The 16,761-nt window shown below is 39.9% G+C and overlaps 2 protein-coding genes across 2 annotated transcripts in view; one reads left to right on the top strand and one right to left on the bottom strand.

Annotated features, from left to right (window-relative positions):
* Window positions 1–3,414, bottom strand: part of FAF1 (Fas associated factor 1) — a 410,524-nt gene extending 407,110 nt beyond the window's left edge. The window contains exon 1 of the mRNA XM_053655563.1: window positions 2,921–3,414. Coding sequence (XP_053511538.1) covers window positions 2,921–2,965 — 45 coding nt within the window. The 5' untranslated portion in view covers window positions 2,966–3,414. The remainder of the gene's footprint in view (window positions 1–2,920) is intronic.
* Window positions 3,415–10,231: 6,817 nt separating this feature from the next.
* CDKN2C (cyclin dependent kinase inhibitor 2C) lies at window positions 10,232–16,021 on the top strand. The gene is made up of 3 exons (XM_037148775.2): window positions 10,232–11,320; window positions 11,773–11,912; window positions 15,279–16,021. Exons 2-3 carry the CDS (start codon window positions 11,784–11,786, stop codon window positions 15,654–15,656), a joined length of 507 nt encoding a protein of 168 aa, XP_037004670.1. The 5' UTR covers window positions 10,232–11,320; window positions 11,773–11,783; the 3' UTR covers window positions 15,657–16,021.
* The last annotated feature ends 740 nt before the right edge of the window (window positions 16,022–16,761 follow it).

The following is a 16,761-nucleotide window of genomic DNA, read 5'->3' on the forward strand; positions in this document are numbered from 1 at the left end:
ATTTATTTTTATATATGTATAAATAAACATATATGTGTGTATAATTATAGTAAAGGCTTGGAATCTGGATACATGAATGATACTGGTTTCTTCCATAACTGAGAGAATCAATTTCCTCACCCAAACTTGAACATAGTAAAATTATGTTCTATTTACCTCATATGATTGTTATCCACTCCTCCACTGATTTCAACAGAAATACCTTCTCTACTGAATTGAAATAGTTAAAGGCAACACAAAATTCCTTCTCAAAAGTTTCTTCCATATTTAGACAATGAATTTATAAGAATCTATCGTCCAGCAATAATCAAAATCTAGAACTTTATTTTTAAAATCTAATCACATTTAAAAATCATGTCCCTATTTTTAAAGGATAAACTGAGCTCTCAAAACTATTTTTAATCTTCATAATCATACAAAGTAAATTGAATATAATTTCACTATGTTCACTTTTGAGTAGGACACTTATCTACCCAGTTATAGAAGAAACCAGTATCATCCAAGTATCCACATTCCAAGTCTTCAGCTGCAATCTTTAACATAAATTACCTTTATGGTTCTACTGTGGGTGGTGTGGCTGAGTGGATTAAGTGCTGGCCTCTGAACCAAAAGGTTGCCGGTGTGATTCCCAGTCAGGGCACATGCCTGGTTTATGGGTCAGGTCCCTGGTTGGGGGCATGCAAGAGGCAATTGATCTATGTATCTTTCACACATCAATGTTTCTCTCCCTCTCTTTATTCCTCCCTTCCCCTCTCTAAAAATAAATAAATAAAAGCTTTAATGAATAAAATACATACATACATTACCTGGTTCTGATAACTGGATAAATGCTAATTTTAAAAGTTAATCCTATAAAAATCTTGTATAATATTAAAAAAATAGAAAAAAAAAGTCCATTTTAAAACTAAGTCCACAAGAGCAAACAGATCTGGAATCATCATTTGTAAGAGAAATACGACATTCCTAAACACACAAAAAAGGCTAATGTACATAAGATGTGTATAGCTTTGTAAGTAACTTTTTATTCTACCATAACATTTTCTTACCTATTTAACAATATGAAATTAGTTCAACCATTTAGCAAACAATTATTCCCTGCCAATGCTTTTTTCCATTTTGTAAATAATTATTCACAAACTGCCATTGGTTTGAAGAGAAAAACTTTAATTAGAGTGTGTATTAATGTGATCAAAATGCTTGCCCAATTAAAGTCTCAGCTGTAGTCTAAGGTTTCTCAGCTGTAATCCCAATGCTTACCAGAAAAATCTTCCTTTGTCTGTAAGTACAAGAATCCTAAATTTCCTGTCCTTGGCCAATAAGATTCACATATGCATAATATTGATAGTTGTCAAAAGTAAGAATAGATCAAGCAAACAAAACAGTAACAACAAAAAAAGAAATAAAAGAAAAAACTTAAGCAAAAGAAAAAAGAAGAGTGTAAATCATTACGAGTTATTAGAAGAAGTAAAAAGTCTGGGGAAATCAAAACAGTCATAATTACCTTAAAGCTTTTAATGAGGTAAAGCACACTTTTTGTCACTTTCTAAAGCTATTCCTATCAGAACATAAACATTTTACAATAGGACAAAAATGCTCCTGGAAATACAGTCCTTTTTTCAAACAACTGAATTTCACATTAGATAAACAACTGCATTGGAGGGGGAGAAAGGATGATGAAAAGATTTAGACAGGCAAAAATATCTCAGGCTAATCCTAATCCTACAAAACACTAAAATCTTGTGGTCAACTTAATTTGAGAAAACTTCTTTCTGAGTTTGGAAGTTACAATATAATCAAATGTGGATATGTGCATATTCCTAATAACAAATACCACTGGGTAATCAAAAGAGCAAACTCTGGAAATGGACATCAGAATATTAAGCTAAGAAAAAAGGAACTTAAAAAAAGTAGTCAAAGAATCAATGAGGAAGAAAAACCCAACAAAATCTGAGTAAGGAAAAACATTACCTAAAATGCCAGTGTTACACCATGTGCAACGGTGACAGTGTTAAAGAGGGGAAAAGTCTGCCTGTACATAACAGGCAGACTTCTAACTCAATGCCAAAATGAATGGTTAAAAAGATCTAACTACAATATTTTCACCAAACTCAAAAGGCCAAAGGTGATGTTCAGAGGGTATTAGTTCTAATTCCAACTCTTTCATAATACATACAGCTCTACTTTCAAAAGGCCTCCCCTTAGATATGCCAGTGTTACTATCCCTTAAATTACTGGCAGAGAAAGGACACCACCCAAGCAATTCAAAGCTGTAGGAACGGAAAATCTGCAAATACGAATTAATAACTTATTAAGTTTGTAAATTCACTGCAAAGATACTATAGTATATATAATTTATTTGACTCCTGCTAATCTTCCTAACCCCCAAAGATTCCAATAAAGCATCAAAGTCTCAAATGTTTATTTCTTCTTGAAACCGATCAGGATGCCCCGCTACCCTCACCACCTCCTCTTCGCCATCCTTTTTTTACTCTCTCTTAAATACAATACACGCACAACATCCCAAACTCCATACCCATATACGCTTCACACCCATACTCCATACAACACATTCTCATGGACGAATCCAAACTCCTGACCCAAAACACCCCATAATTAAAAGCCCCGATTCTACACATGCCACATATAATAGAGGAAACACTACGCAGTCCACATTCATAACTCAATTACCATAACACCCCTTTCCCCTACAAGTCCCATTCAAGCCGTACCTAACACTCATACAACATACACAACCTATGAATTACACGTTCCCCGTGGCTCAACACACACACCCAAGCCACCTACAGGATAACACCCCAAACCACTGCAGTGCTCAAATAAACGCTGGGAAGAGGCCACCCTCTGGCACCGGGAACCCACGAGGTTTGAGGTAGGAAGGGGACATGGCCAGATACTTCACCTGAAAATCCGCCAAGATCATCTCCCGGTCCATGTTGGACGCCATGGCGGCCTCCGAGTGTCGCGGCTCCGGGAGCGAAGCGCGCACCTGGGAGGGAGACGGCGCCTCCTGCGGCCGTCTCCGCCGCCGCCGCCACCGTCCGGCGCCAAGGGGCGGGCGGGCGAGCCGGCGGGCGGGCCCGCGGGCCGGCGGGCGGGGCAGAGCGGGAGGCTAGGAGCTCATGCACTCGGTAACCTTCAGGAACCTGGGCCGCCCGACTGCGCCCCGCGGAGACCGCGCCGCACACGCCCGCACAGGGAAGTTGGTTTGGATGCGGATCCGGTCTTACTGTAGCCGGCCAGGATGAGGTCAGGTTGCGACAGCACGGATTCAGTTCCCTTCAGCCACGGCCAGACCGGCAGGGGCGGGGAAACCGAGCGAACAGGCAGGCGGGTGAACACCGCGAACGCCTCCGCCTCCGCCTCCTCCTCCACTTACCCGGCCGCCGCCTCCGCCCCTGGTTGGCTTACACCACGGCTGTCGCACATTTTGCCTGTCATCGAGGTCGCAAAACACCGCTTTGCGGCTGCCACGTGACTGCCCTTCTGTCAAGTGCTGGGCGCGCCACTACCAAGCGAGGATCCGGGCGCCGCTGGCGGGGACGCCAGACTCCATCTGCGGGAGTCCCGCAACAGGTTATTCCGGTCTGGAATTAAGCAAAGACTTCGCAGTACCGAAGCGGAGAAGTCTTCCCTTCCCCAGGGGATCCCTTCCCCTGGCTGGAGAAGGGATCAGATTCTGTGCTTTACGTGGTCGCAGTCACGCACATACATTTCAAGCCTCAAACCAACTCAACGCACTCTGACAACCCCTCTAACAGCATTTCATAAATGTACATGTTCTCTAACAAAATTTCACCAATATACAACCTCATATAGTCTTTTACACTCAACCTCACTGTCAAAATCAGTTTACACACAATCACACTTAATCCCAATCCTCCTGATGCCTGCATCCTCAGATGGTATACATGGGGGAGACGTGGAAGCTAAGAAATATGTGAATATCCACCCCAAGAAAAAGACGAGCGTTTTCTTGTTAGGACAAAAAAAAAAAAAAACCTTTCTATTATTTTTTAAATCAGGGACAAATCTTAAAATGGGGAAAACTTGAGTCTAGCTTTGAATATATCCAGTCTATTTATGGTACTTTTAGAAGTGAAGAAATTACCAATTACTAAAATTTTCAACCAATTGTCAGAAATTGATAGGCTTGGAGCCCCCCCATGGTGTGTGTGACCCAGTTGGTTGGGCTCACTCCCGCAAAGTGTAAGGTGGCCCCTTCCATTCCCAATCAGGCCACATGCCTGAATTTCGCCCAGGCCCCCGGTTGGGGGCGTGAGAGAGGCAGCGATAGAGGTTTCTCTCTCGCAGGATGCTTCTCTCCCTTCCCCTCTTTCTAAAAGTAAATAAATAAAATCTTTTAAAGAAAGAAATTGACACGCTTTGAGCCAAGAACAGCCAAAGACTACGTGTGAATGAAGTGTGACAATACGTAATTGTCCTGACTGGAGGAAGAGTGACGGATTATGTTCAACTTTGACATGGGAAAATATCTCTAAAATGTAATACAGCATTTACTTGCCTTGGGAAGTATGTAAATTCCTGAAAGCATGAAGTAAGATTGCTGATTTTCTGCTTTAAAATACAGACTAGTGAAATCACCATATAGAATCAAGACCTGGGTCTTTGTGTTTTCTGAACACAAACAAGAGGACTAGGGTGTTCTCAAGACTTAGGTTTATTCTGTGCATTTTCCTAAGTGAAAAGAGTCTGGCCTACAACTCTCTGTGCTAATCTGTATGTAGACCAGCATTAATTAGGTAAGGAATACAACTTTACATACTCACATGCAATTAAGTCTTTGTTTAATTGCCATCCTTAAGGAAGTAATTTCAGAATATAGCTAGAATGTGAATGATGAGTTGAAACACAGTACCCCAATTTAAGTGTGGCAATTCAGTTGTCACATTCATGTATGTCACTCTCAGCACAAGGCAGGTGAATAATTGTCTCTAGATACATGGCTAGGATAAGACAGTCATGAAAAGTTGAGGTTTTTCTCTGTGATGATAGAAGGAAAAAAAACCCACAAAAACCTATTCAACTCCAGTGCTACACTGCTTCTCCCTTCTGGCTGTCTGGAAATTAAAACATTGCAGTAATATAGAAAAATGAGAATACCCTAGACTTTCAGGCATATGGGTTCTAGTAATGCTTTCCCAACTAATTTGCTGGGAGAATTAGATGTGTCACTATCTCTCTGACTTCAGTTTCTCACATGACTACTTCAGGTGATGAGAAAACAATTAAGAAAATGCATGGAAAACAAAATATTTTTACAAAATAAGCATATATTTCATAGTCAGCATTCACTACACTTGAGTTCTAACTCTTCCCCTTAACAACAAAAAAAACTTGAGTCTCAATTACTTTATCTCTAAAATGTGATTTATAAAACCTTATCTCAGAGAGTAATTGTGAATATTAATATAATACTTGTGAAAATTTCAAAAACCTTAAAACTCTCTAAGCATATCAGTTGTTATTATTCTGTATACCAATTCCTAAATGCTTTTCTCAGGACCAGTTCTTTCATAAAACTGAAGCTAATAAGATTCTTCTCCTTTCTACTCACTGTTTTCACTATCTTATAACACAATATAATGCTCTAATAAAATGTGTTAATTTTTTATCTAATTGTTTCACCTATGCACGTTTTAATCTCTCCTCAAAGGTTGAAAGTTCCTTGAGATTATAAACCATTTCATCCCATATATTTTTACATTCACCATAGTTCATACATAGCAAAGTTCTAAGAGAATAACCAATACTTTTGAATTAATTTTTATTGGATGTTTAGAATGCACAGGTACTTCACACACTTATTTCATTTAATTCTTACAACCACCATTTTACAGCATAAAAAATTGCTTTGAGAGGTTAAGAATTTTCCCAAAGTCATGGTACAAAGTGACAGACCTAGATCAAAACTAGTGTTCTTTCCACTTACCCTGTTGCCTCCCTGCAATTCACCCTCCATGCTGCAAAGTTTGTACAGTTCCTAATAAAACCGATTCTTCCCTATGACCTAACTCTTCATGGTTGGATAGCCAGTATCCAGAGTAATTGTCCACTTCAGGAAGAAGAATGAAAGAAAAATAAATATTGAATTAAGAAGGAAAAAATTGACTTTTCATTTCTCAAGAATTCCTCCCTTAAGTGAAACTATTTCATTTCAGTGTTACATACTCAGAGGAAAAATGTAGAGAGATTCTCTGTACATAAACATGAACAAAAAATAATTTTTTACTCCTTTATGTCTTTTTAATATTTTATTTATTTATTTTTAGACAGAGGGGAAGGGAAGGAGAAAGAGAAGGAGAAAAACAACAGCGTGTGGCTGCCTCTCACACACACACTTACCGGGGACCCAGCCCACAACCCAAGAATGTGCCCCAACGGGGAATCAAACCAGCGACCCTTTGGTTCACAGTCCGGCACTCAATCCACTGAGCAACACCAGCCAGGGCCAAAAAAACTATTTTAATCTAACCATTCTCACAGTTGGTCTACCACATTAACTCATAGAGCCCAGCCTAATTCAAATGCTGTATACATCTTTTTTTAGAATCTCCATGTTCTCTGATATTCATTACCCTTTTAAAACAAACTTTTTTCCTTCTTTCTCTAAAATATATATAGTAAAGTTTATTTGTAGTTATTAGGCTAAATTTTTATTTGAAATAATCTTACTTTATAGAGCAGTTGCAAAGATAGCACAGAATATTCTTATACACCTTTATCCAGCTTCCTCTAATGTTATCATCTTACACAACCATGGAACAGCTATCAAAACTAAGAAATTAACATTGGTATTATACTATTACTTATATTCAGGAGATTCTATTTGGATTTTTATATTAATGTCCTTTTTCTGTTCCAGGTCCAATCAAGAATACCATACATTATATTTAGTCATCATGTTTCATTAGCCTTTTCCAATCTGTGACATTTTCCTCAGTCTTGACTTGTGAAGTGTAGTGGTTAGGAATTTTATACAATGTCCCTTGGTTTGGGTTTCTCTGATGTTTTTTCTGAATTACACTGAGTTTATGGATTTGGAGGAAGAACACCACAAAGGTGATGTATTCTCAGCACAAAATATCAACATGACTTATTACTGGTGATGTTAACCTTCATCCTTTGGTTAAGTTAAGGTTTTTAACAATATTATTCAATTATAATTCATGGACAGATTAATACTACTACAGTGTTAGATCCATACTTAAGTAATCAAAGTATATTTCATCTAGTGGTTTAATATTCTTTAGGAGTTTAGTGCCTAATCCTGGACTCTTAAGTAATGAAAGAGGCATAAAATTTGGGGCCTCAAGATCTGAATTTAAATTATATATCCACAACTTACTGGCTTTAAGTTACAATCTCTATAGGCCTCAATTCCTTCACCTGAAAAGACAAGAATAATTATTTCACCTCAAAGAATTGTTGTAAAGATTAAATAATGTGTGTATCATATTTTATAACGATGAAACACCATACAAATATTCATTATTGCTGATATGTTTAAGCTTCTGAGTTGCTTACTGGGCGATTTTTTTCTTACTTTACCAAAAATCTTTCATAAGTGATGTGAGTACCCACATGAAAAAGCCTGCTGAATCTCAGAAATAAAATACCAAAGCCACAATTATGAAATGATTAAAAGGTCCCCCAGGGGGTACCAGTCTACTTTCCACCTCTGTTAGATCTATAAATACAACAGAGGAAGACTTTGAAACTAGGTAAAGAAGTTGTACATACCATACACATATTTCTAAAAGTCAATCATTCAGAAACTGTGCACACTTAAGTCAATTAGGAAAAGTCACAAAGTAATCTGACTAATTTATATTTCTACGAGCCCTTTAAAATGAATGTGAACTGTTGGAAAAAATTTCATAATGGTAAGTACTTAATATCCCACTATAAAGCCTCTATTTCCAGTGTTTGAGTAATATGTCGTTACTATAAGAAAAACCTCTATTTTCAATATAAAGGTACTTAGTTGTGCATCTTTCTTGTACACCATGTTAGAATGTAAGCTTACTGAGGGCAGAAATACTTTTGAATCTACTTCAGTGAACTGGCACTCAATGAATATTAGATTTTTCACTGGAGATACTTTGTAGTACTTACTTATGCTCTCTGAGCTAAGGCTAAAACCTCTGTGCCACCACTAGTCTGCTCAATAAGCAAATAAGCAGACAAAGCATATATGTGCTTTAGGGCACTAGCTACACCAGAGTAAAAAAAAAAAAAAAAAACTTTCTTAAAGGATTTAATATTTCAGCACAAGCAACTTTGTTGGATTTCTTTACACATTTTTTGGTTTAGTATTATTTTTACTTTATTTACAGATGAGGTGAGATGGTAAGATATCGAAATCATTTCAGTGCTTGGTACCTGCAAAAATCTTAATTGAGCTCTACTGTATGCCTCTTAAATTGCCATAAATTTTATTTACTGATAATAACCAAAAGTATTTTATTTCACAAAAATTATAACATGTGTACCTATACATTATAATGAGTTACAGTTTAACATTCCTCCTCATTACAGTATCTTCTCTTAGCAAGAAACCACAATAATGCTAGAAAGCAATTCTCATAATTGGATTAATGCCAATTATCTCTTCCAGACCAACAGTGCTACTATATCATCATACCCTCCAGCTGCACTAAAAAATTACACAGTAAGTCCCCAGAACAGTCAAAAGTAAATTGTATTATTTATGGTATTTACTGGTGAGAAAATGGAATCCTAAATGTTCTATTTAAAATGTCTAAATAAGTATAAGAAAAGAGTTAATTTCCCATGGTGTAGTTCACGCTTGGTTCACATTTCAAGTTTTGTTACCTAAGAAAAAAGCTCTGGTTATTTTTTTTCTCAACAATTCAGTTAAAGAAAACACTGCCAAATTCCTCCTGGTTTACACGACCCCATACACACACACCTACCAGCCAGTCTGTTGCTACATGATTATCCAGATGTTTCTGGTGTGTTTTTGTGGCTAATATTCCCAGTATACTTCAAGGAGCTGAGTACAGATGTTGCTTGAGGATATGCTTGCTAGAAGCCGGTACTAATTAGACCACTTGTCATTTTTTGCTTGGTTTCATTTTGACCACTGGATGCATATGTAACCGTGTTGGATATTTTTAAGAACAAAAAATATAGAAAGCTGTAGTTAATTAATGTCACACAGCTAAAAGAGGAAGTTTAAAAGTACAGAGAGAACTGTTGTCTCCGATAATTTAAATAAATGATTTACATTTAGACACCCGTTCCCCCACCCCCACATCCCACCCCCCAAAACAAGCCCCTATCTACGTAGTCAAAGTGAGAACTTTGGCCAATAAAGAAGTGGCCTTGTTAGAAAACCCTTCCCAAGACTTATTAAGTTGTGCTTTAAAGTTCATTGCTTTTCTCCCTTTCCCTGAAGAAATGGAATATTTCACAGTTTCGAGTCCGTAGAACATTAAGGTTTCAGAGTTCGTCATGATTTCTTACCTACATACCATGCCTTTAGTACTCTCAAAAACCACTCTATAAAAGACTTTTGCTGAGCACTGTAGTTGCTGTCAGTCCGGGTCTCTCCCTCCACCCCCAGGGCACCTCTGCCCCCGCGGTCCTGGGTCGATCTGGCAGGTGCGAGGCCAGGGCCCGCAGAAAAAAGGAGGCCAAGTTTACACGGCGTGAGCCGCAGAAGAGGCTGCAGCGCAGGCCTGGCCGCCGGATCTTTGAGAGCCTGGCAGGGGAGCGCAGAGGCCGCCTGGCTCTCCGCCTTCCAGCAGCCCGCGGCGCCCAGCCCCTAAGGCCCTGTGGCTCTAGGCAACCGCGTTAATTAACAGGCCTCTTTCCCTCCCGCGCTGCCCCCCTCGGCTCGCGGCTGCCCGGGGTTTCACGTCGTCAACTCTTTTGCGCGGGCCCGCGGAAGAAGGCCGCGGGGCAGGCGGGTGGGAGCAGAGCGAGAGACCCAGGGAAGGAGGAGGGGAGCGAGGAGGCGGGAGTCCAGACGCCGGGCCGGGGGCGGAGCGCGAGGCGGCGCGAGGGCGAGAGCGCCACCAGGGCGGAGGGCGGGGCGTGGGCGGCGCCCGGCCTTCCCGCTCCCGCGGAGCTGCAACTCCGCGGAGCCTCCTTAAAATTCTGCCGTTAAAATGGGGGCGGGTTTTTCAACTCAAAAAGCGCTCAATTTTTTTCTTTTCAAAAAAAGCTGATGAGGTCGGAAAAAAGGGAGAAGAAACCGGCACCGTCTCTGCAACGGCAACAGAGGCAGCAATTGTTTGAGCGAAAAAAGAAGCAAAGGAAGGAAGGAAGAAAAAGAGCAAAAAGGGGGACAACTCTCAAGTGTCTGTAGGAGTGAAGGAAGCAGGGACCGGCGATTTGGGGGAGAGCAGCTACAAAAGAAACTGTCACTGAGAGCGCTGCGGCTCGGAAGGAAGCTGTGCTACCCAGTTGGGCTCGAGGTCACGGCTGGCTGGCGGCCGCTGTCCTGCCGGTGAAACGAGCTGGGAGCAGAGGCCGGGGCACGGAGAGGCTGGCCAAGTGGCACGGGGCGCCGGAGCTCCAGGGAGCTCGCCGAGAGGGCGGCGGGGCCGGCGGCGTCCAGGGACCGCGGTGACTCCCCGCACTCGGAGCGTGGCCGACCTTCCAGGAGCCCCCCGATCTCCGCAGGCCCTCTGAAAACCGGCGGCGGCGGCTCCGGGAGCGTCCGCAGGAGGAAGTCTCAGCGGGCCCGGTCGTAGGCGGGAACTCACCGGCGGGCTGCCCGGTGCAGCCGCGATGCTGCCACGCGCTGCCCCAGCAGCCCGAGCTCCGTAGACACTTCCCGCACCGCTCTCCCTCCCTCTCGCTGCTGGAAGCCCCGCATCCCGGCGGGGTCGGCATGACCCGCTCGCCCGCGGCCCGCCGGGCGCCCGGCGGTCTCCGAAGACGCGCGCCGAGGCTGGCTCCCACAGCCTGCGAGGCTCGGCGGGGCTGCGGTGGCCCGGCGGGCGGGCTCCGAAGCCTTCCCGCGCGGCGTTAGCCCGGGCGCTCATTAAGGCTCCTCCGGAGACGCTGAGGCCAATGAGGAGTCGTTACGACCTATAACTTGAGGGCCACGGAACTACTACTCCCGTTCGCCTTTGGCGATCATCTTTAACCCCCCGGAGTACGTCAGCATCCAGCTACAGCTGCGCTCTCCCAGCCGCCGCGGACTGAGGACTACCCCTTCGGGCGTGACGGATGGAGACCGAGCCTCTCCGCGGACCTGCCCCTGCAGTTCTGGCTCGCGCGGCTCAAGTCACCGGGAACCAGGGTGGGTTAATGCCTCCCCCGCGCCCCCCCCCAAAAAAAAACTCTTTTCTTTCGCGGTATTTTCTCCCTGATCTAGTCCCTTAAGCCTCCGCACATTCCTCGCAGAGATCTGTTGTGTTGTAGTGACAGTTCTGCCTACATTTTACATCCAGGCTCATTTACCAGGAATGTGTCTGTGTGTCTCTGTTCAATCACCAGGATTCTTCATAGGGGTTAAGCTAAAAAGCAAGGAGCGGAGCCCCTCTCCAATGGCTCAGTTTTGCTGAATAATCACGTGTGAACCGAGGGGCGGGCTTTTGGCAGGCTGATCTTACTAGTATTTACTACCAAGCTCTACTCCAGATTAACCATCCCAGTCCTTCTGTCAGTCTCCGATGCCATCATGCAGCCTGGTTAGGAGCAAAAGAAAGGGAAAAAAGATAAACAACTAATTCATCTTTTCCCGATCGTCAGGACCCTAAAGAATGGCCGAACCTTGGGGGAACGAGTTGGCGTCCGCAGCTGCCAGGGGGGACCTAGAACAACTTACTAGTTTGTTGCAAAATAATGTAAACGTCAATGCACAAAATGGATTTGGAAGGACTGCGCTGCAGGTTGGTATCCAGAGAGGTGGGGAAAACAGGTCAATAATGTTGCCTACGTGACCCGGGTCTCTAGAATAACAGCTTTAAAGCTTTCAGGGGTACAAAATTTCACTGTTTTTAAACCTAGTTGGTTGCCATATTTTATATCTTTAAATGGATCCAACTCCCCAAAATGACGTACTTTGAACAAACTCGTCAAATCCAATAACATCCTCGATATCAAGTGGGTTCCAGGTTTGGTCTTAATTTTTGTAATGTTTTTGTGACGGTGAGGATTTGAAAGTAATCGTAGCAACGCCGAGGGTTTTTTTTTGGGGGGGGGGGGTAGACAGCTCTGTAAACACATTATTATGATTATTGTTTGAAGTAAATACACTGCTATTAGTGGTTTCCGTACTGTGTTCCAATAATTGACTTTAACGTTAATTTTCTTGACTACTGGCGAGGGTGTTTTTCCTTCAAATTCTTCCAGTTTTGACAAACGACCTTTCCTGGTTTGGAATAGGTGGACTGGGCACGGGGACAGGATGTACATTTCACAGTTAATGTAAGACCATCAACCCATTCAGGATTGAGGAGGGATAAAAAGTTGTATTTTCTAATCAGAGCTCAGTTTATGTTTTTGTCTCTGTGGTCATGCCGTGGTATCTTCTAAATTTTAGTAATTAAATTTACAAGCAACAAATGAAACATATCCAGCTGCCAAGTATCGTACCTGATCATTTTTTTCCTCCTCTGAGCGCTATCATGTAACTTAGTTGAAAGGCTTAGAACAGAAAAAAAAATGAAAAAATGGTCTCAAATAGATGCTTCATTAGAGTCCTGATGATATTCTTATGAGCTATTAGTATTCGGAAATGCCACACTTGAAGTACTGAAAACTGGGGAGAGGGTTTTTTGAGTGCTGTGTTTTAGTTACAAGAATTAGACATTTCAGTGGCAGGAGATATACTATTAACTGACAAAGACCGTACAGACTATGTGTTTTAAATCAGAATACACTGACCTTGCAAAATGTTCAGTAGTGTGGAAGGTTATGCGTAGATATTAAATAATTCATCTTGTTGTTTCATGTACATTAAATGGGAAAAAAATTTCTTTTTCTACTTACCAGATTTGATAATAATACCAGTGCCACAAATTTAATATATTTGAAAGTTTTCTATTGAAAACTAAAAGATTATATAAATCTCACAAACAATGAACCACTTAACCCATGTTCAGAATAAGATCTTACAGGATTTCTGACGAACAGGAAGACTGGTAGATTAATACTGAAAAAAATTGTTTTGACAAACATTTTAAATAAAATTCTGCAATCTTGTTCATATTAAACACACTTATCAGGATACTAACACCCACTTATTGTGGCTTAGTCCTTGTACATATAATGAAACACACACAAACAGGAGTCTCAAGGCTTATTTTCAGTATGTATAATCCCTCTGAGGTTGTGTCATAACTCAAGAAAGAACTTTCTTTTAAAACAATTTCCAATATTACTATTATTTTCTGTGAAAGATGGCAAATTTCCTTCGACATTTATGTTTATTAACTCAGTTGTAAAAGTTTTTTCCCCTTTGCCTGGAGTAAGCTTTTCAATCAGGATAGTATCAAAGGCCTTAATCGTGCATTTGCTTTACGAAGATCCAAAGTGTCTGTTCCTTATTTTTCCCAGTCCAGGTCCTTAAATGTGACTAACTCTTTAGATGCAGTTGTGGCAAAAATTAGATTGTATTGATTTTTAATAACCAAAAACTATATTTCATTGAAGTTCTTGAAAAATAATTTATGTATCATTTTTACCATTACCCCAAAGGAAGGGCTGAAAGCCACCAGGGTTTTGTCAACAGGGAAGCTTAATATCTTGACTATCTATACACTTCGCATTTCTAAAACATTATTCACTCTAAATATATTTCATTATATTACCTAATTTGTGATTATTTTTAAAAACAAACATTTTAAAGGGATAGATCAACTCTGTATGTATTTTCCAATGGATTTTATTTAATTTCACAAGTATGTGTCTAGTATGCAATCTATTTATTATAAATCTATAGTGTTACAAGTATACCTAAATATAAGTGAAACTGGTTAAAATAATGAAATTTTCTGGCATGTTAATCAGACTATTTTTTCAAAACTAAATTATATGTATTGTATAACTGCATGCTGCTCTTCAAGATATTTTATAATTATGAGAGCATAATAGAGACCTCTTAGTACAGTGAAATATATCCAAACAACAGGAGATAAGTCTTTATCATATGAATTATCTGTACATTGACAGCACATTTTAATACCACTTTCTGGCTTTTAAAGTGTTGGCAGTTTACAAATAGCTATTCCTAAATGCCTGACAATAACTGCAAAAGGAAATAAGATGGGATCACCAGTTGATTATTAAATGGGCTTAAACCACAGACAAAGCTGTCTGTGTCTCAAAATACACATTAAATATCTTATTTTCTCTTCTTTGCTCACTTGATAATCAGGAGGCTAGTCAGAACTTTAAGAAACAGTAAATAACATGGTAGGATGACTGTTTCATTCTTTTCGAGAGCAGTTGATATACAATCATTTCCTATCTAATACATGGCATATCACGAACTTAGTTTTAGATAAATCAATATTATAAACTGTGTAGAACACTTACTTATTTAACACCTTAATAATCAATAACATTTTAAAATATCAAGTGAAGGATTCTAAGGACTGAATACACTTATGAGCTAATATATGGTAACTTGCAAGGAAAAATATTTTTAAAAACACTTGGAAATTTGGCACTATCTTTTGGGAGAGAGCTTGTGAAAATTAATCATTTAAGAAAATCACGTCTGGATATTTGAATAGATCGTTTTTACACTAGGTGATGGAGTCTGATACTTCTTTGGGAATTTAAAGAAACTCACTCTCCTTTTCAGTAACTATTTAGAAAATAAATTTTGCCCACATTTTACTTTCCAGAATAAATATTCTAGGTACATTTCATGAGTATGAACAAGCAGAGAAGGAGTCTCTTATTTAAATATCAAATTTAATTTCTTTTATTTTAATAAATTTATAAAATTATACAACTCTTCGTGGAAGATAGAGAACTGAGTTGTGAGTGAATTTTATACAGTTTGGACTAGTTTTATTTTATTGATCAATATATCCTACTACTTTGGGGCCCATCTAAGATATTTCACCACAGCAGCTCAATTTGTATAAGTTTCCTTCCTGCAACTGAGTCATTCAAGCTCCATAATATGAGTCTTTCCCGAGTACTCCTTCACCAAAAAGTTACAAAAATAGGGAAGATAGATATTTTAATATATTCTTGCAAAAGGAGCATTTTAAAGGTTACCATCCTTTCTTCTTGTCTAGGTTATGAAACTTGGAAATCCCGAGATTGCCAGGAGACTACTACTTAGAGGTGCAAATCCCAATTTGAAAGACGGAACTGGTTTCGCTGTCATTCATGATGCTGCCAGAGCAGGTTTCCTGGACACGTTACAGACTTTGCTGGAGTTTCAAGCTGATGTTAACATCGAGGATAATGAAGGGAACCTGCCCTTGCACTTGGCTGCCAAAGAAGGCCACCTCCCGGTGGTGGAGTTCCTTGTGAAGCACACCGCCAGCAAAGTGGGGCATCGGAACCATAAGGGGTACACCGCCTGCGACTTGGCCAGGCTCTACCGGAGAAACGAGGTCGTTAGCCTGATGGAGGGAAACCCGGCAGAGGGAGCTGAGAATCTACAATGAATGTGGGGAGGGGTCTCCCACACTGCCTTCTATTTTGTCAGTTAAATGGTTGGCCGTCCAATTTTAATACCATGCTAAAATTCAGTTTTGTTGTATTTTAAGCAGCTTTTTAAATCTTCTGAAACTGCTAAATGGAAATCTTACTGCAGATTTATGAATATATTTAAGCAACATCTTTTCCATCAACAAAATTTTAAGTTCTAACATGTAATTGCAAATAGCTTTGTCTTATTATTTTATCTTTCCTTGACTTTTTCCTTGCTTCTCTCTTTGCCAGTCCCAATACCCAACTTGGAGACTTTGTTTTAAAAAGTGGGTTGTCTTTTGCTTTTTTTGCCTTAATAAAACACTTTTGCAGAACAGGACAGTGTTTTTCTATGATTTCCACTCCTCTATAACCCCCACATTATTTACCACTTGCTAGAATATCACGATGGTTTTTGTCTTGCTATTAGAAAACGTGGACCAGATGAAAAACTAGACATATTTTCTTGAGGATTCAGTTATTCTTTTCTTCCTCTCCTGATGCTTCGCCCAAAAGAGTTTACTTAGTGCCTTGTATTTTTGCTTTAAAATAGGATAAGAACAACTTTTTTTTTTGAAGATCAAACCTGAAATCATTTCAGCATGAATTTATTCTAATGTTCAATCTCCCTTTTTTGTCAAACTTAAGTTAAATATTTGAGAAACAGGTTTCAGAATAGCGATCTAAAAACAATTATGTTAGCTCTAAAAGCTACACTTGTAAAGGAAACTCACCTTCAAAGTGCTTCCTATTAGGTGAGTTTTTTAATCGCAAATGAAACAGTTGGTTACTTAATAAATTTTTTAAAATGATGCCGTGAGTATACTAAATGCAACAGTGACTTTTTCTCCCTGGATGACAGAAATGTAAAATTACAAAATGTTTAAGTATTAAAATAATGCAAATATCAACTTTAGGGGATAAAAAGCTCAGCAAGAAAAATACATAAATTACATATGAGTTTCATAAGTAATTTAGGGGCTGCAGTGTAATAAACATAGAAACTTTTACAATAAATAAATAGGCTATTCCTACATCAAGTACTCAGTTACCACAAAACTTTTTATTAAAGGCATATAA

Source organism: Artibeus jamaicensis, unplaced genomic scaffold (genome assembly GCF_021234435.1).
Source record: "Artibeus jamaicensis isolate MK-2021 breed Jamaican fruit bat unplaced genomic scaffold, CSHL_Jam_final scaffold_1019, whole genome shotgun sequence".
Classification (NCBI taxonomy): Eukaryota; Metazoa; Chordata; class Mammalia; order Chiroptera; family Phyllostomidae; genus Artibeus; species Artibeus jamaicensis.

What these genes read in the sequence shown, in the direction of transcription:
- CDKN2C (XM_037148775.2), top strand. Translation starts at nt 11,784, where the DNA reads ATGGCCGAACCTTGGGGGAACGAGTTGGCGTCCGCAGCTGCCAGGGGG. An exon ending in TTGGAAGGACTGCGCTGCAG is followed by an intron (nt 11,913 to 15,278) that starts GTTGGTATCCAG and finishes CTTCTTGTCTAG; the next exon opens with GTTATGAAACTTGGAAATCC.